Source organism: Syngnathus scovelli, chromosome 9 (assembly GCF_024217435.2).
Source record: "Syngnathus scovelli strain Florida chromosome 9, RoL_Ssco_1.2, whole genome shotgun sequence".
In the NCBI taxonomy this organism is placed as follows: domain Eukaryota; kingdom Metazoa; phylum Chordata; class Actinopteri; order Syngnathiformes; family Syngnathidae; genus Syngnathus; species Syngnathus scovelli.
In genome coordinates, this window is record NC_090855.1 from 5,489,843 (window position 1) to 5,510,475 (window position 20,633).

The 20,633-nt window shown below is 39.4% G+C and overlaps 1 protein-coding gene across 1 annotated transcript; it reads right to left on the reverse strand.

Moving 5' to 3' along the window:
- Positions 1–5,582: 5,582 nt before the first annotated feature.
- On the reverse strand, positions 5,583–20,522 carry deptor (DEP domain containing MTOR-interacting protein). The gene is made up of 10 exons (XM_049729616.2): positions 20,160–20,522; positions 19,966–20,055; positions 16,888–17,066; positions 16,495–16,618; positions 14,412–14,590; positions 13,530–13,712; positions 13,160–13,297; positions 12,689–12,759; positions 12,303–12,407; positions 5,583–8,366 (listed from the first exon to the last, which is right to left on the reverse strand). The coding sequence occupies exons 1-10, from the start codon at positions 20,171–20,173 to the stop codon at positions 8,244–8,246; spliced, it is 1,206 nt and encodes a 401-aa protein (XP_049585573.1). The 5' UTR covers positions 20,174–20,522; the 3' UTR covers positions 5,583–8,243.
- Positions 20,523–20,633: the final 111 nt, after the last annotated feature.

A 20,633-nucleotide genomic window follows, 5' to 3' on the forward strand; every position in this document is an offset into this window, starting at 1 on the left:
CCATTGCTCAGAAGCAACGATCAGAAAGCTAAAGCACAAGGAAGCTTTTGGTACTAATCTTAAAAAGAACAGCTAAATCAATCCTTAAATTATTTTATTTTAGGCAAAAGGCAATCTGTAAGGCATCTTTTTAAACACTTGCCATGCTGTGTGGCTCGCCCCCAGGCTTGAGAGAGTCATGGGAAACTCAAGCTGGTCTGGTCAAATGTCCATCTGGATGTCTTAAAAGCCGAAAAACACACACCAGGTGTGTCCGTGAAGCATCTAAAAGTCACACACACATACACTCGTTCATGCCTCAGTCAAACAACTGACCAGATGTCATAAACACTATAATATAGTGGTTGAGGACGCCCTATCTTCTTGTTGTTCTCCTCAACTTCATCCTTTCCCAGTGGTGCTCCCTTCTTTAGCTGTTGTGCAAACCTCAAATAAAAAATTGAGGGAATAAATTTAATCTAAGGCTTTTTAAATGATTTTGTATACATGTATACTTTCCATACACATATTTAAATCGGGATCATACTCTTCATCTACTCATTTCTGGTGCTCACTCTTACCCCCTGTGGCCCAAATTGGCTTTACCGAACACGTTAGTTTGGCTAATATGTTTAAAAAAATGCATACTTTTTTTACCTCTCTTATTGTTATTGATCAATTCCTGTTGTACTGATAACTAAAGGTGATAGAAACAAATAAACGAACAAATCAAAGTTGCAGAAAATCCTTTGGCCGCTATATTGGGTGGCAAATGAGCAAGCATGCCCAAATTGATTAAAATGGACATAGAAGTGCGTCAAGTTTGCAGCATTATATTAAAGTAAGGCACAGTAATGTAAATTAAACAAAATGATTTAATTGATTGCTGAACAAATTATGCTTTTTATATGACATCCTTTTAATTCATATTGTGTGTCATTGGAGCCCAGATGACTTTTGATTGACAGCTTCTCTCGCTCTCTCTTTTCAAAGTTTTGATTTTTATTCCCATATGTCCGGTATATTCTCCGACTTTATTTTTTATTTCTCCTTTAATGAGTGTATCTTTTTCTCACCTCTGCACCCTCCTTCTGTCTACCTCTTCAATGTCGCCGCCCTTCCCATGCGGCGGCTCTAATGAATAAAATCATCAGTCACATGGTCGGTAGAGTTGAGCAGCAGGTCATTGTGCTCAGCTCAATATGGACCATCTGTGATGTTCAGAAAAGTTTGTGACCCTCACATTGCTGTACAATAACTCTTTGACCTGCTCCAAGAATTACATCCCAAAAAAACTATGACGGGATTTACACTGATTCAAAGCAATATCTTATAATGAACTCAGTTGTGCTGAAAATACGCGGAATTTTGAGACAATTACATTTGCCTTGAGTTTGAAAATGGTTAGAGAAGTGTTCTTTTCTTCAAAGTAAGTAACTTTTTTGAAGAGATAAGGTTTTGAAGAGACTATTTTCCTCATTTTCTCTTGTCCAGAGTGATAAATTGTCACTTCACTGCTATTCAGCACTCCCTGGGCATACATGTATCATATCCTTAAGGTCCCTCTAAAGTGAAAAAAAATATACATTTGACATATTACAGAGAAGAGTGTTGTTAACAACACTGCCCAGTTTGAATAAATCATCAAGTATATCAAATGAGGCTTCAAACATAGTCATAGTTTCAGAAATGAAATGAAATGAAATACAAGATGGAAAAATACAGAAAGAAATGAAAAAAAATGAAAAGAAAAATGAAATAAATGTGTTCAAAAATGAAATCTTCAAATATATTGAGACAAATATCTGAATTCACTTTACATTGCTTTTAACTGCAGGGAACTTTACTTTCTTTCTATTATAAGGCCATATATTCGTCAGTGAAATATTCTGATTTAAAATTTTTGCAGTCAGCATTCATTTTGCCCAAATAAACTCAAGTAATTTCAAAAATAAATAATGGGGTTATTATAAGTGTTTACTCTTAACCAAGGAACACTTTTAGAAGCAACAGGGTAGATTTAATCAGAGATTATTTTCAAGACTGTTTATTTTTGGACGTTTCTTTACTCTGCTTTTTTTAAATTAGTTAGCCAAACCGGATGGGGAACGCCAGTGCAGGGCAATTTTCAAATCTGTGCAGTGGTGCATTGATGGGCCACGGTGGGACTTTCACACTTTCCTGAAAGCTACAACTGAGCTTTATTTATGAGAACGTCTCCATGTTTTTCCCACTTCCATCTTTCTCGACTCATATGTTGTTCGAAATCCTCACAGCATGTCTCTAATACTAGCGAGAGTGCCTGTAAGCGAGATATTAATGTGAGTCGGATCCCAGTTTGGGATTCTTTACACACGCTGCTGGGAATTGTGGCCAAGCAGTTCAATCTTCATCCCATCAGATGGATGGATTTGAGCTTCATGGTCAGTGAGTCATGTTGGTGGCTTTTGGCTAAGTCCCAGGGGGCTGTCATGTGTGGTTCACTGAAAAATGGCTCCCATCTGGTCACTCTGCCATGAAATGCTGCTGTATTGACTGTTGTCCTTCACTAATGTCCTCTCATGTGCACACTTTGGCTCTTATAGAGCTTATTTACACATACAGTATACTGGCCTGGTTGAGATGTTTTTTACCCTGAAGACCAAAAAAGGCTCCAGTCTCCTTCTCTTGCATATATGCACACACACTCAGTTGGAGTGTTAATGACAAGCAGCAGGTAAATATACGGGCCTGAAGTGACCACAGCCTAGTGATTAGTGTGACTGGTCACGGTTATTAGTTACCTTGTCATCTGCAACCTAAACCGCCATTCCCAGAGTGCTGCCTACTTGAGGTCACTAGAGAATACTTTACTTTTAATTCCTAATTGTTCTAGAACACAGGTGTCAAACTCAAGGCCCGGGGGCCAGATACGGCCCACCACATCATTTTATGTGGCCCGGGAAGACAAATTGTGCATCAAATTCGTGTCATTCCCAGAATTGCAAATTGTCTTCACTTTTAGTAATATTTATATTTATTTAATTATTTGACCAGTTTTTATTCGTCTGATTTGAAAATGAGTTATTTGGCAGGTTTTTTTTTGTAGCTTTTACTGTATATAATATGAGGTGCTCATACATTTATTTGGGTTGACAGTCATAGTGGCCCTCCGAAAGAAGCTATGAATGCAATGCGGCCCGTGAAAAAAATGAGTTTGACACCCCTGTTCTATAATCATCATTGTGTCAAAGCGTTATTGACTTTCACATGGTTAGGTAAAACGGGTAAGGTGGTAGTCGCATCTTTAGTTAAGCTCATCGCAGGCATGAGGCAAATCATCACAGACCATTTTGTCTTGTGGCTCTAGCTATTAATCTAATATGCAACATTTTACAGCAATGACAAACAGACGAGGAAAAACAATAATTGGCAAATGATGCATGGGTGATTTATGGCCAACAAATGTACCCATTAAAATCATTTGAATCCAATAATTGAATTATCTATGATTGCTGCATCCTGTTTCATCCCATATCCTCCAACTAAAACTCGCTGTACTGATTGTAAATAATGCACAAGTGCCATGGCAGCATTTGGCTACATTCTGGAACATTTGGAAGACTAACTTGCAAATATGCCATACTGCTAACTAAACTGGCAGCAAATGTTGGCTTCTACTCCAACTACAAGCTCCAGTCGGTGCATTTTGCATGAAAAGCATGAAAAATTTTATTGTCTACAATTGCCTGGAGGGAATTGAAATGAAATGTATCAGTGAAAGAGGTGTAGGTACGTCAATAATGTAAAGACAACTGTCTCCAACCTTTTTCTACACTGCCTGCTAAAGCTTGGCTTTACCCTCGTTATTTCCAATACGTTGTTCTGTACAAACAGCAGACGCAGCACACCAGTATTTTACCTTTGGCAGTGCTGTCGGAGCTGCAACAGAAGCCCTATTGCATCGGGTGTAAACACACAGCGGCAATCAGGTCAAATTAGAGCATTTTGCCTCCTTAGTGATCAAAGTCAGCAAAAGGCCCGATGCTCGTGTGCGATCGTGAATAGTTATCAAGTAGTTTGAGTACTGTGTTGTTGTTTTTTATGCCCAACCTGCTCAGAATGCGGCTGGATCGACAATCAAAAACTGTTCCTGTTCAGTATTTGCATCTCAAATTCTTGTGTGTGGTCAACACTCAGGTCGATAAGCTTTCAGCAGTATCAGAAAATCGGGGCATTGCTGATTTTTAACACAAGGATGGAAAAATAATGAATTCGACTGGATTGTTGGGATGTACGGAAATTCCATAATGTGAATTTTAATACCATATCGGGTTGATACTATTATCCCCTTGTCTGACAAGTATTTTAAACATCAAAATGGATGCTGGCACTGTGGCACTGATGTTATCGAGGACCCATTTCTCTGTTATGTTAGTATTTATGTGATCTTTGAGCTGAGAAAAATAGACTTAATATTTCAAGCCAACAATATGGATGACTACAATATAACTGGTTTTCAATGGTGCAATGCAAGATCATCCATCAACTTGGGTGTCATTAAGGGCGTGGAAACACAAGCACTCCAAATACGTGTCTCAATTTAAAGTCTCAAATTCCTGCAGTAGTAGATGAAATGACCAAATTCTAGCTATGTTAAGTTCACACAATAGTCAAAGAGGTGAGAGCAGGTGGCATTTGTGCTTGCTGGTACTTGTTAGTCAAAGGAAGCAGTGGACAATCCCAACCCTAATCACAACTCAACGGAGCCCGGTCGATAACTCCTTGAGTCTGTTTGAGGTTTACATGTCTATTACGGTATAGAGCTTATTCTTTTAAGAGCACGTGTGAGGTGGAGCCTATCCCAGCTGACTTTGCGGGGTACACCCTTGACTGGTCACCAATTAATCACAGGGCATATTGATGATCATTTATACCATCACTGACCGGGAACTGAACTCACACTGTTTTCATGGAAATCAGGCACGTGAACCACCCTGTAGACTACAGAACATTTATCATCATGACACTTCTCTCAGACGTGACAAACAAAATACAGAGCAGAGTTTCTCATAATTATCTGAACAACACTGTCATCTCCTGGTAGCAATGCGCTACTGTGATTTTTGCATTTTATTTGGGTAAATGCCTCATCTTATAATGAAGCAGAGTTCATTATGTTCATACAAAATACATGATAAGAAACTATATGAACTCATGGTGGTTAGAATATATCAAAGCAATTAAATACTATATTGCAAGGGAGCCAGTCAATGGTTAATCTCAAATTCAAAATGTCATCTTCAGTACTTACTTGAATATTCCATGCGTGATTTATTTTTGGATCTATAAATTAATAAAAAAGTGCTTCTAATGTTTAAGAATGGACACATTATACCTATAAATATATTTTCCATTTAGTAATAAAAGAATCTTACATTTCCATTATAAACTCAGCCAGATTTGAATGTCTTAAAATAATGAACTAGTTTCAATAAAATGCAATAATTCATATCTTTCTTACAATTGGATTGCACGTTACTTGTGCAATAAGATGTGATATAAGAAGCAAAATTAGACATATAAAACCTCGACATGTATTGAAAAGAGAACAACTCTCCCAGTTAACACAGAATGCTTTTATTTACCACGTAACATCTCACTCAGGAAAATATCTGTGCGTTTATCATTAAAACAACAAGCTCATTATTGAGTTTAAAAGCAGAATTGTCCCACTTTGAGAGCAAAAATAATCCAGAGTAAATGCTGAAAATATCATAGTCCCTTTTATAGCTGAAATATGAATGTGTCGACAGAAGCAATACATTCTCCCATCAGTTCAAGAGTGTGTAAAACACTGATTGTCCCTTAAAATGAAGCATGACAGCCACCGCAGCATGACCAAATGAAACTTATGTACACAAAACAGTAACATGAGAAGCAAAACAAATCATTAAGGCAAATCATCCCATCATTCATTAATGAATTATAATCCTGTGCATTTTTATTCTGAAAAATATCAGTCTGTGTGAGAAACAAAACTATTTAGATTTTACAGACACTACTTTAAAAGTGAAGGTGAGTTTTTAGTCTGGGAAAAATAGAAATTATAGAATACAACCATATAGATGAAATATAAACTGATGTAAACCACTATTCATTTACTCAGTGTGTTTTTGTAATGTAAAAAAGCTGCAAAAAATTGTAGCCTGTGAAAAGAAGGTGTATTATCTGCATGTTTACATGACACAAATTTACAAGAGAATAAACAAACAAAACTATTGGGAAAATCAGCAGTCATCTTTGGTTGAGAAATAATGACGCCATTACTGACTGCACCTAAAGATGATTTGTCTACAATTGCCTTTGCTTGTCGCAAAGGCACTAATAAAATTAATGACAATTAATGCAGGTCATTTTTAGTGGCCTCTAATCAAGTCTACTAGCTTACTTGACAACTCTTTAGAGAGAGTCAACAAGAGGTGTCAAAAGATAACATTAAAAATATCTACCTATACTCTATGTTGACACATTGGACACACCATTAGGTACACCTGAGCCAATACAAAGACTGTATTAAAATTTCTGTGATCACACAGGTAACAATCTTTTGACACGATCAAAGAGGTCTTGATAAAGTGAATGCATTGATACATTGATATCCTTGCAAAATTGTCAAACTTCGTATTATTATCATTTCACTGCACTAAACTGAGATTTCAAACACCCCAGCAGAGCAACCTCTCAACTTCTGCTCACATGTGATTAAAGATACACTCATGCCATCACCTCAAAACACCCGTGTCGTCTCACACCACATCTCAACTGTGGACATGTTTTCCCTTGGACAGCTGTTACGTGTTGTACACTGAAATTCTAAAGACACCACATTTTTAAATTTAACAGCATGCTTAGTATGGTGAGTGCAGTCGAGAGCTTTTCTCCCAGGTCATGGAATAATAGCTAATATCCAATATTGAGGAGTATGTGTGCGTAACTGCACAGGGAAACACGATGGGAGTTTATATTTATACATGACATACATATGCCAAAAGGAAGATCATATTGAATTCCTTAATACGCTACACCTAGTTACATGTGGTTCATATAAAGATATAGAATATTTACCGGTATTAGTCTCTACATACAACGGTTCAATTGTCATACCATAATGTTGTTTTTTTTTGGTCAAATTTAAATGTGGGGCCATCATACAGCCATCATGCTGCAATGCGAGCGTAATGATGTCGCAACATTCTAACAAAAAGCATGCATCTCTTATCGTTAAGTGCTTCATGTTAAAAAAAGAAAAGTTTGCAATACATTCAGTTGTGCAATTACCCTGACTAGCCAATGTGGATCAGGTCTGTTGCATAGTCCATGACACATTGTTAAAAGCCCACCCAATGAGCTCCATTAATATACTGCCACATATATTTTTGCGCTTAGCATTAAACGTTAAAATTGCAATTGTACATAAGGAAATTAACGTAAATTGTTTGAGGATGCTTATATTGGTGTTTTGTGAATATTTGTTTTTTAAATCAACCTACGATTTGCTATGATTGTCACTAGTTGGCTATCATTTACAATATGTTTTACAAACTATATTATGATGAGGCCAGAAAGCCGTGATTTTCATATTGTAATCAAAAAACAAACGCATGTGCATTTTAAAACAATTTCTTAAATCTATAAGGGATACTTTATTCTTTTAATGCTAGAAAATTCTATCAGAGCTTATAGTTATGGTGCTGATTACATCAGCCTGAATAAATGTTATAAACCCTCATTTGACTTAAGAATTTTTTTTTATTCAACTTCATACATTGTACCTATGTTCATATAGGTATCATCGAATAATATTGTAAATTGTGTCCAGTGCATCTGAATTTTGTTTAAATGTGCGTGTGTGAAAATGTGTTTGTGCCAGCAGAGGGCAGCATCGGCCTCTCCAAAGCGTTCGTTGTGGAATTGGAAACTAGCTCGGGCAAAGGACACTGGAGGTGGTAAGTCATCTGTTGATGATGCAAGTTGGCACTCATTTATCTCCAAATTGTCACTGAGATATGGATTGTCCTTCCTCTGTTTTTTTGTTTGTTTTAAAGTAGAGTACTTGAATACAGAAGATTGCACCATCTCTCACTTTTTGTGCGTGTGATTCGAGTTGCAGAGACGAAGAACAGAACAATAGCGTTCATTCGCTTTCTTAGTGCGGGTGGTTTTCACTCAACCTTAGGAGATGCTGCTGCACATCTCTAGTCAGCAGTTTGTGCTCAACACAGTCAGATCTCCTCCATGACTTCCATGACGATTGTCCTGGGCCCAGTGAGGATCAAGTTGCTCACAGTTCTGTAGTCCTGAGCGAGGACGTTCAAGCCGTTCACTGATACTACAAACTGGCAAACCTAAAGATGAGAGAGATCAAATATGAACATTGACTTCCCTGAGCAGAGCGTTTCATTTTATCCACTGTCGGTCTTGTTTACGTATGAGTTTACATTTAATTTACAAAATGTAAAATGGAGTTTAGAAAAAAACAACAACACAGTTGATTGAATTTGACTGGAGTCACGGTGCTTGTTGACCTTTTGACATGCTGGGAGTGACATTACAAACTTTCTTCCCATGACTTTTTGGGAAAAGTACTTGACCTTTTTCATTGGCTGTTTTCCAGATGGATTTGAGCAAGAAATATTTTTAGTGAGCAAAAGCCATCTGGCGTGACAGGTTGGAAAAGGGGATTATGTTGCAGCAATTCATTTTCATCGAGCTTTACTCTTTGCTCAAATCACTACAGTAAAGACAGATTTCAGGTTTCACAATTTGCATCTCAAAACCAACAGTAAATGTTGCTGTGTGTTGTTGGCGTGTGCTAAATGCCCTTATCCTCTTCCCATATCAATGTGTGCATGTGAGATCTGAATTTGGCATTGATGAGAAGACAAAGTGTACACAGATGACTGAATGGGCAGCTGGGTAAACTCTTCTTTTGGCCTCAATAAAGATGATCTAGCCAAAATGTGAGCTCCCAAAAAAAGTTGGACAGTCATACAATTTGGTTTGCAACCTAAATGTTATGGAAACACATCACTTCGTTTGTTTTCTTTGTTTTTTTGTGATGCCAACAAAAGCACCACTAAGAGCAAAGAGGAAAAGTGTGATGATGACCACATGTCTGTCATTAAAAACTGCTAATCAATGTTAAAATCTTGTCTATACTATAAATGCAGGCACTGGTTAATTCTGAAACAGAATTATTTAATTGACTTCTTTTATAGGACAAATGAACAAAAGTAGTGTCACAAACTGTGCTCAGGGATTTTCCACTGTACTGTTGTGTGTTTTTAGAAAACAATTCATTTTAAAGTTTTCCCTTTCGTAAAATGCTGACTACAGCTAAATTACCTCAGGAACGACATGACCGCATGCTAGCTGGCACGCCGTCATGCCTGCGCCCCGCCCTGCCTTCCTGATCATGACCAAACCGCAACTGCCAACTGGAGCCAATTAAAGTAAGGAGGCGCTCGCAACATGACGGCACTTCGGCATTTTAGGTTTTTGCAGACTTCTATTGAACTTTTTTCAAAATGTTTCTGAAACTTTGTGCACGTTCGGCTTTAGGAGCCCACAAATCACCGGACGTTCTGCGGAATGGTGTTGAATGACTTTTACAAAATCACCAGCTCATAAAATTTAATGTGCTTCCTGAGGTTTCAGGATAGAAGGGGGTGAGAAAAACAACAACAACAAAAACATGTTAATCCCATGATGGTGCTGCAAACCACCTCAGGTCATAAAGGGCCAAAAATACTCTTCTTGACGCACACACACCTGAATATCTTTTTATCTTATCTCTGTTTATTCCGTCTGTTTAAGCTTCCTTTTAAACTTCTCTTAACAGCCCCCCTCCTTAATTCCGGCCTCCTCTCAGGGCTGCGGGCTTGTTACTCTTGGCCGGGTGCCAGTGGGCAGGGAGGGGGCGTGAAAGAAAAAAAAAAAGTCTCCCAAAGAAAAGACCACGAAAATGTGCAGAGCAAATAATGGACACATGCTGAGTGAGAACTGGAAGAGCTTATTCTTCCTTGTCAGGTGATGAAGAAGAACCACAAGGATTTAATTTCGTTTGGCAAAATGTTGTATTCATTACTTGGCATTTATTGTAAATAATCACCAAGATCGTTAACCAAGAAGTATTTTTAAAGTACAAATCTTTGGTGGGTTGACAATTATTAACATAACCTCTGCGGAACTATGTCAGACCTCTCTAGCTCCGAAGATAAACTGTGCAAACAAATGAATAGGTGGCCTGCCGATGTTTGCAGTGATTTAGCAGCCAGCAAACATTCACACCTAAAGACAACTTCTGAGACGGGGCAAGCAAACAATAAACACACCTTTTCCAGCAGAGGCGACAGGAAGGAAGGGGAAGTTTATAAATGGACCACACACACACACGTAAAGCTTGAAAGAAAAAAAAAAAGACGTTTGTCTGATGTGAAAAGTATGTAAAACACTTATTTTCAATCACTGAAGTATATTTAGCAACTTTAATTGTGCATATATTAGTGTATTTGTAGCTGGAATAAGAAAAAAATGCAAATATTACCCGGTTTTTTTTTATGTCGAGTCCCACACGGAAGTCGATTTTATGTCATGTTGGTCATATACGGCCTACAAAAACATTTTATCTGGCACGGCAGTCGATTGTAAAAACAAATGGTACCTAGGAGGATTTTTTTTGTTTGTTTTTGTTTTTTAAAAAAGCCCCTAAAATATATAACCCATGACTACTCAGACATAACAAGAACTTGTTGCATCATAGCCATCCCTCCATTTTTATCCCGTCTGATTTTGGGTACGATGTGGGGTACATCCTGGACTGGTTTCAGCCAGTTGCATCACTTTTTTTTCCATAAATGTATTATGGCCTGCTGGGGACTTGATAAAAACTGAAAGGACCACTAATAAGAGGGACAGACTCGTCGTGGTAGTATTTTTTAGTATCTTCTGTAGACTTCTGTCTGGTTGACAGTGATTAGTCAAATCGGCGGTACGTGTTTTCTGAGGTCACAGTGACTGTCTGCATTTGTAACTTCACCCTTCGGCCTCTTACGTGGACGCCGTGTCAACACCTTGCAACGTGGCCTCCTCTCTGAGGATGACGTTACTGCTAACTAATTATCCATCAATAAAATGAGTCATGGGAGGTGGAACATGGGGAATAGCAAGGCAACTCCTCATAAACAAACAACAAGCACTTTCTTAACTGCTCAAACAGAAAATTATCATTAGTGATACGGTGAAGAACATTCCCTCCCGGCCAAGTGATAACACATTTCGGCCATTTATCGCACTACTTTTTTTTGTCTTCAAATATATCTGTGTGGCTTGTTACCATATGTAATTGAGTACTTTTTAATACTGTTGTCTTAAAAATCTATTTTATAAATGTATCAGACAATTTCTGGATTTTTTTCAAGCAAGTTAGCGTGAATTAGAAATAATTGAATGCACTTTAAACTAAATAAATAAAAATAGTTACAACTTTGCCAAAATTGAATGCGGTGAGATCATTTTGGACCCTTAATGACATCTCAAGTACTTTTGAGAGTATGTGATAATGTCCAAGTGTTAAAAATAAAAATGTGACCACATCTATGACATCCTATCGTGGTATAATAAAGAAAAATTGTAAGTGCTTGTCAAACTGTTTAATTTGAGTGTCAAATAGTTTGCATTTATGCCACACTATCAGCCCAAGTTCAGGCTAGTTACTCTTCCATTAAGATAACAATATATGCCTTATCAGCGCCCGTGAACTATGACACACATTTCCACTGCAACTAAATATGAACGTCAAAGCAGAAGTGGTTATTCCAAATGCCCAATTCCTCTTTTTTGTACAAAAAAGAATCAAAATTTTTATGAAGTTACATTTGACTACTTACTGCATGATGTTAACCAAACCAGCAGGAGCTGATCATTTAATCGTCAAACTGTGTTATGATGTGTAACAGTAAGACATGTCAAAGTCTGCTTGTGTGTCGCCTGCAGCCAGCCAGCCTGCTGCTAGTTGTTTTCTGCTGCCTGACCATTTGACAGTGCAGTCACTGTGCAATGCATTCCCAGCATTCCTTGCTGCCGCTCTGCTTGCACAACTCACCGCCAGCTGTGGTGGCTGCATGGGAGGAATGACCCCACTTTCTTGCTACTATTACTACTTGATTCACTATCATTTGATCACATTTTTATGCTCTGAATTTTACACACTGGTTTTTATTTTTGCCACAATGTCACGGTGCCTTCCATCTTTTCGTGCATGAGGTGTGTAATGTCCTTACTTTCATGCCAGCAGCTGCTGCAGGTCCCCCGGGGTCCACCGCCTGGATGTGACAGGGTTTGCTACCTCGCACGACGAAGCCCCAACCCACAGCATCGCCTACAATCTGTGGAAGGCCAAATCAAAGGTTGTCATGGTAGAAATAGCCCATATACGTAGTAATACTTATGCTCAAGGTATTATCATCTACAGTACATGTTTTGGGGATTATTATGCATAAAATACAGAATACACAATGCATGTGGTATGTACAGTATGTGTCTATTTCCTTGTGGGACTCGTGATCACTTTGTGCATTCACAACAGTGTCTGAATGTGTGACATTGTTACAACAGCATCCTGTAAAAGTCACATTTGAGCATGCGTGTGCATGTGTGTTTCTCCTACAGTGAATGTCTTCTTTAGAAAAGGTCCTCCTGGGCTCTGGAGCTCCTCTGGACTCACTTGTCTCTTCAGAACTGTTAAACCACAGAACATTTGATTATTAATGCCAGATTGTGGGATGTATTGTGAACACACATGAATGTGCATTTTGCATGTGTGTGTGTGTGTGTGTGCGTTTCTTTCTATGTATTTAAGAAGCTTCCTTCTTCCTGTTTGTATTGTGTGCATGAAGAGGTTTTGTGCCTACCAAGAGACCATCAAGGACACCTCCAACACTCACATTCATGGGCACACACACACACACACATTCATAGGCAGGCACACGCACACATGCACACGCACACACACATTTCTGGTTTTTATCTCATCACATGATTCACATTGCTTGATAGCAACAATATGTTTCAGTACCAAAACTTAGTGGTGATGACTCTAACTTGTAATTGTATAAAAGATTGCATAGCGCCTGCTGACCAGACTTGGGGTTGCACAGGACTGGTGGGCTGCTGCTGAGTGTGGGACTGCTGCTGTAGTAACCACTGCTGCCACAGCTGCTGCTCATGCTGCTCCGGCGGACCCCGACTGCCATCTTTATCTCTTTAGTGGGACTCACTGTCGACACCACGCACACAAAAAGTGAGGTCCAGTCATAATAATAACATATAACAATACATTTGATTAATTGATTTCTACAATGATGCTGAGCCGTATAATTAAGAATAAAAGACTGACAACACACCTCCCCAATTGTCTCATTATTTTTCTTTTTGAAAACAGATATTGAATGTTTTTTGTAGAAACTTTGAGATTTGTTTTTTTTTGTGTGTGATGAAGTGCAGACTACCTGAGAGAAAACTGGTATTCCCTCCATCCGAGTTCTGCTTGCGGAGACAGAAAGGGCTGTCGTGGGTCTCGGGGATGCAGCGACTCCGTTCGTGGAGCAGCTCCATTAACCGTCGCCGCCGCCGAAAATTCATCCTGAACTGGAAGAGGAGGGGCCCGTCCACAAAGTGATGCTTGTTTGTGACTGGTTAAACAAAGCAGAACATAATTTTAGGAAAGTGGTTATGAGTTCAAAAGCTTTTTGAAACAGCCACAATGGATTTTGATTCAAGTCAGATGATTTGAGACTAAAAGGAAAATGATCGTAGACTGCACATTATGAAACGGCAAGTTCTCTTGGCAAGTTGAACAATAGCGATTTTGGGTTGAAGCTCAACTCCCAATTGATTAATTAATTGCGTAAAATGTGTCTCAATACAGATTCATGTAGCTTAACCAGAGGTGGGTCAGAAAAACCTCCCCAAATATTTTCATTCCTGACGTGGGAACTGAGCACTATGAGATCAAGTTGTCTCATGCAGCTTTGTGTGTTGTCATATGAAATACTGATCTACCTTGTGTTTATATCTTTGAAAACAGGTTACACACACACTAATGCAATGTTTATGAGGCAATGTTTCCCATAGCCATTGACTAAAAGTTGTGGAAGGTCAAATATAAACAGCACAACCATGTGACTGCTCCTCAGTGCAGTCTAATTGAATCATGCACCACATTCACATCAAATCGAATTTAACGCCATGTGGAAACTTGACTTAAAGTCATTCAGGATATCTTGTGGAGTTGCTGCACAGGGCAACGAACCTCTAATAAGACGTACACTTCCAATAAAGTTTCAAACCATTCATTAGTAATGGAAAGTGGAGCCAGACTTCCTCCTCACCATGCTGGATGATCCCATGTTCAAGTAGGCGCCGCCCCAGTTGCTCTGCCTCCTCCCTGGTCGCCATCTCCCCTTCCTGCAGGAGCCAATCAATGAACTCGGAAGCTACCAACGTCCGCTCGAAGTTTCCGCCTTCTTCCTCCCTGCTCTGTATGATGCTGTTCTCTGTGTTCATCAACCTAGACAACATCAATGAGCATTAGTGAGTGGCCATGAAGGAAAAATCCAGACATACAGTGAATGCATCAGATTGAGAACTCGAGGGAACAATTATCCTCATTAGGTTGAAAAGTATATTTGTTTTCGGTTTATTACATTTATTCGTGAATGTGTGGGATTCTGTAATCACAATTACATATACAAGTAGTCAGTAATTATAAAAAAAGAAATAGTGGCATAGTATGACTTTTTCTTAAATAAAAATGCCAAAGTGGAACACCTTCCAAACAAGCGGCTCAGACACATTCCCGACTTTATAATCTGAATAACCGGACGCACTGGGAATGAAAGCCATTATTCCTTGAAACTCGCTAATCTTTTAAGCTGCTGGGAAATGATAATATCATTTGTGCAAGAGCTATAAATGACTATATTCTAATTACTGACATTGACGTTTGTTGCTGTGTGAAACTGCAAAACTCGAATTTATATAATTTTTGTAGCGTAGGCTGAGCGAAACATCCATAAACTCCGAACAAAAAAAAAAAACAAGTACAGACATGTGGAGGGCAGAATTGCTGACTCTTACCCTACTGTGTACAAAAACACACGTCAGTCAACAACTGTCACCGACTGAGTGAAACAATAAAGCGTGCTGAATCATCTTTCAACCAAGACATGTCCGCACATGTCAAAGCCATACCCTAAAACACACAATTTTTTTCTGTTTTATGTGCATTTATCTTATCACTCACTTTCCCGCATCCCACAGCTAACTTGCATTTATTCTTAAAAGTCAAAACCACAGGGAACTAGAAACTCCTTGTAAGGGAAAGTAACAATGTTTACATCATTTAAGATCATGTGTTCATAACAAAGTATGAGACATGATAGTTCAGGTTGCACAATTGTTGTTGTTGCAACATTACAATAGCTGCAAAGATTTGCCAAAACAAAAAATGATTGAGATCTTTCACTGTTGTCTTTCTTTTTACTGTCATGTTAATTATGTCACATTTTCTTGTCGCATGCATTTGAGAGGTTTACGTATGGCTTGGCTTGGGGAACTGATAAAGACTCGTTGCAGATGTCAATGCCTCTGTTGTGTGTCAAATGTTCTCTTTTGAGAAGCTCGTCAAGAACTGTTTTCAGAATCCTAATGGATGAAATTAAACTTAATGAAACGTACGTGCATTAGATGAGCAGGGCATACATTCTGGGAAAATAAATTAGGAGCACTTTCCTCTCAGGGAGGTTCAATAAAGGAGCCTGTTTAGCTCATGCGGCGAAACAATTTGCAGTTCTTTTTTCTCCTTGTGGTACATTTAAGGAACCTTTATGTAAAGTCAACACGTCAATTGTTAATATGGTGACAGGGTAGGACTTTAGCTAGAAGAGGCTCTCTGCCCATCATGCGTGTACAAATTGTCGATGAAATGTTCCGTGAAAAGTGACTGTGTGCACAGTTGTCATTCAGCCCGCTTAAATATGTTAAGTCAACAGTTGGTGTTAGCTCAACAAGGTACACAGCGTGTTGTGCACGTCAAAGAGTAAACATAGTGTACAGGTTGGGATTATTCAAAGTAGAACAAAGCAAGCAGCCGCCAGCCGTGACCTGAATATTCATAATAACCCAGTTCTGATCTGGATCTGAGTCCATGACATCTGAGACTGAGCTCTATAGGGCTTAAGATGGAGATCAAGTACAAACAACATCATGGGCAAAAAGCTGAAGAAAAAACAAAACAGTTCCAGTCGTGTTGTTCTTCTCGGCCCTGATTGGACAAATACGCTTAATTGAAATTCAATAACCTCATGCCTGAAAAGCTTTTAAACTAATTGAGCTGAACACAATGGAAATAGTGTTTGATTTGTTCCAGTGTGGAGGAAATCAAAAAGCTGTGCATGTGTTTTGTCTACGTACTTCTCATAGATCCTCTGCCCCCTCATGAAGACTTTGGCTTCGTTATCTAACGGAAAGGTACCGTCATCCTTACGGAAGCGGTAGAACAACTTCATATCTTTGAACTCCCGGTGCTCGTCGCACACTGAAAATGCACAAGCAGCACAAGGTTAAGTTTTGAAGCTCAATCCATCCATCCATCCATCCATCCATCCATCCATCCATCCATCCATCCATCCATCCATCCATCCATCCATCCATCCATCCATCCATCCATCCATCCATCCATCCATCCATCCATCCATCCATCCATCCATCCATCCATCCATCCATCCATCCATCCATCCATCCATCAATCACTCTTCACCCCTTCTTGTGCTACACGAAAACTGCTTGAAAGCATTGTAGCTTCACCGTGGTGGATGATGCTCTGGTCCAGAAGCTTCTGCATGATCTTGATGGCCGTCTCTCGCTCGGAGGCCTCCTTGTGTTCAATCAGCCAATCAACGAGCTCTTTGCCCACGAAGCAGTTTGGGTACGTCCGCAAGTGATGACGTCGATCCTTGATGACCTTCGCTTCGTGGAGCCGCAACCTGGAAGATAATATTAGCTTTTATAGAATTGTTATTTTTTCCAATTATGATCATTTTTAATAATTCAGCAAGTGTCTGCGACGGATTTGCCACCTTTTTTTTTTTTTTATGTAGTCCAGAATCAGACATATCCAGACCATGTCATCCACCAGTCAAATAAATTTGTTCTGGTTTCACTTGCTAAACTTGAGTATGTCAAAGTCTCATCCAGGTATCCAACTTTCAGTATATCTGACTAACATTTTGCATAATTCATGATCACAGTCCAAGTCTGCCAGCAACGCAAGCGCCTGTCTGCCAAGAGCCCAGATGAGCAAACAATCCGACACCAAAAGACTTCCGCCCAATGCGGTATCATCTTCTTGCCTTTTCCATTTAATTCCCTGTTAAATCATCCGAACAGAGATGAAGTGAGGTCAGGACATTCAGAGGGAAATCTCATGTACAGTCAATGCGGTCTCACAAGACTACAGAGCTCATTTCCGTCCAAGATGAGCTCAGATAAGTCGCATTTAGACATTGTGGTTTTCAAGGGTACACAGAGTGCTTCTTATGCCCGCGTTTCTCGAGACAGGATGTTCCTATGCCCGACATGACCACAGAGTGTTTGCACATACTAAGGAAACCTTCCTTGTGTTGCAGAATAACAAATGGGCCTTTTGAAGATGCTCCATTACATAAGAGCAGTCACAAATGCCAGATGGTGACCTGCAGCTAATGTACATGGAAGCCATTGCTAATAATAGGCCTTTTGGTGAAAAATGTTGTGTTTTTTATGAAATGATCGATTTTTGCAAATTTCTTTAAATAAGCCACACGGGGTCATGTGGTGCATTACGTCACATTGAGGGAGGCAAACCAGTACAGCGGATGAGTCAAACTTGATTGAACTTCAATTTGATATTCATACGAAAAGGCGCACTTGATTATAAAGTGTTTATTTTTTTTTAAAAAGTGTTTATAAATTTGTCTGTCGCTTTATGTTATTCCTTTAAATAAAACTGCTGAGAATACGGGTATAGATTACCTGGATTGAATAGATAGTTTTCTTTTCTGTAAGGATTTTATTTTGTTATCAAACGTGGATTTTTTGCAATTTTTATTTTAGTCAGCTGGTTAGTTTCTGTTAACTCTAATACAATACAAGACAAAAAGACAAGAAGTTAAAGTTGACTTTTACATACTCTAGTTCTTTATCAGTTTAGATGATAGAAAGCCAAAGCAGGGAGTGGAGGTCAACAAAGGAGTGCGTCAATCATTACACTGCATACTTTTTCAAACTCCCACGCTGACTATGATGAGAGACAAAAGTACATTTTCCAGTTTGCATTGCAGCTGGGTTCACCCAGGTACACGACAAAAAAAAAAAACAGCTGTATGTCATGCATGAAAAGTATGTTACACCCAGTACAGGTTGCCTGGCAATCACAGGTCATAAACAAAGATAGAAATCAATGGACAGAGTCTTCATAATTCTAACATGCATGTTTTTGGACTGTAGGAGGAAGCAGGAATACCCTGAAAGAAAAGAAAAAAAAAAAAAAACAGCGCCACCACTATGCTGCTGTCTCAGGAACATCTGTTGCAATCCACACATTCGTTGCCTTCACACTATTTCACTGCAATGACCTTCTCAAGGCCCAACTCCCTTTTCCTCCCTTGGCATGCACCAAGGCTTTGTTCTTGATCCCCTAGTTTTTATACCTTGAGAAAACTCCACGAGGGAATATGAAACTTTTATCCGCACTTTCATAACCTCCACGATATAATCAGTGCAATAGCATTTTTTGCGACACCGCAAAAAAAATCCTCAATAAACTACGAGTGCAAAACTCTTACAGAAACCACATTGTACATCTCCATAACTTCCACTGCCATGTCAATCCCTCCCAAACTAGTTGATAAGCATCTTTGGGTAGGCTGAAACATGTTGCAAAACAATTAAGTAGCACAAAGCGGGACTCTTTTGCATCGCAATTTGGGCACTCTGTATCGCCAACAGGCCAACCCACTGCTCACTAAACCGAGTCACATGGCCAGCTGGGGGTACGGACACTGACACACACAGCATACAAAGACATACACTGGTGCTTAGTGACTGGGAACTTTGTGCTGACACAAGCCATTACTCTCGTGTGGCAATGAATGTTAGCGGTGTCACAGTAAATAAACCAAATTGGGGGAACAATTCATTTCAATAGAGAGAGTGGGAGGTGGGATGAAATTCCAGGCATTGTTGCCACGCTTTGCACTTTGCTACATTATTTATTGCTGGATTCATAGACCACCACACCATGGTAATGAGGGGCCTCACCCAGCACTAGGTCAAAGGGCGTGTCAACACAACTAGGCAATGCAAGTCCCTGATATCTATGACATTATGAGGTTTAGTGGGTTCGCGCTCACTTTATGTAGTGTTAGTAAAGCAAACAAAATCATTAGAATTCGGGCCAGTGGAGGGCTGGGAGTTCATGTTGAGTCCAAAATACAAAACGCATAGAGGGCTGGTGAGAACATTTACATAATTAATAAATAGAAGTTGAGCAAGTTAGTGTAGACTCTGAAATGTCTTTAAATACTCAAGCCTTTGAGCTTAAGATGTAAAAATATTTTTAAAAAGGTGGAGTAAGTTGCATTTAGGTCCTGTTTTCTAAGGAGTAAAAGTAAAAAGTTATGCAAATAAATGCTCAAGTAAACTACAAACGCTAGAAAAATCAGAGTAGTACTTTGTTTCTTCCTACAACTGGAAATGATTGAAATAAAAAATAATGAGGTGCTGCCTGTGTCAAGTCCAAAATGGGTCCACCATGTTGCATAATTGCAATTGCATTGGATTTTTTTTTTTTTTTTTTTTTTTTTAATGATGGATATAACTGGCTTGAACAGAATCCCGACATACCTGAGCTGCTCCCCGGTGACGAGCACCTCGGCCAGCCGCTCCAGCTCCGCAGCCTTCTTCTGCATGCTGTTGGCGATCGCGTCCATCTCTCTGCCAAGACGGACATCAACGGTGCAATTCGCTCAACAATGAGCTGATTGTATCATCATCATCATCATTTTATCAGGCAGCATTTGCATGATTCACTCACTCACCTTTCGAAAACCATGCTAAGCGATGATAGCTGATCACTTCGTTAAAAAAAAAAAAGTAACAATGGGAGACAGTGAGGGATCACAAGCGGCTTGAAGGAAGCGAGATGAGCTGCGGACTTTTCCTCGAAAACCTCCGAATACGTGCACGCGCTCATTCATGGCTCCATGCACGTAGCACTGCAAAGCCCCTTTCGTCCTTGGCCTGTCATGTCAAGTCGATTCCCCCCTCAATGCAAAAATATCTATAGTACATGCATCGTTGGGTTTTCAGCTCGCCTTAGGTGCTGTCCAAAGTGACACACATAGGCAGGCGTAAACACACAGGACGCTTACACGCTTTCCTCACACACCCCGCACGGGGAGGATCGACATGACGTCAGTGGGAGTAGACCGTGGGGGCGGTCCGGAATTTAACGAGTGCTGATTGGATGTACTGTACTGTCAAACGTGACTGAAGTACTTAAATAAATAAAT

What these genes read in the sequence shown, in the direction of transcription:
- deptor (XM_049729616.2), bottom strand. An exon ending in TTCTAAAGAAGACATTCACT is followed by an intron (nt 12,408 to 12,688) that starts GTAGGAGAAACA and finishes GGCCTTCCACAG; the next exon opens with ATTGTAGGCGATGCTGTGGG. An exon ending in CAGCAGCTGCTGGCATGAAA is followed by an intron (nt 8,367 to 12,302) that starts GTAAGGACATTA and finishes TCTCATCTTTAG; the next exon opens with GTTTGCCAGTTTGTAGTATC.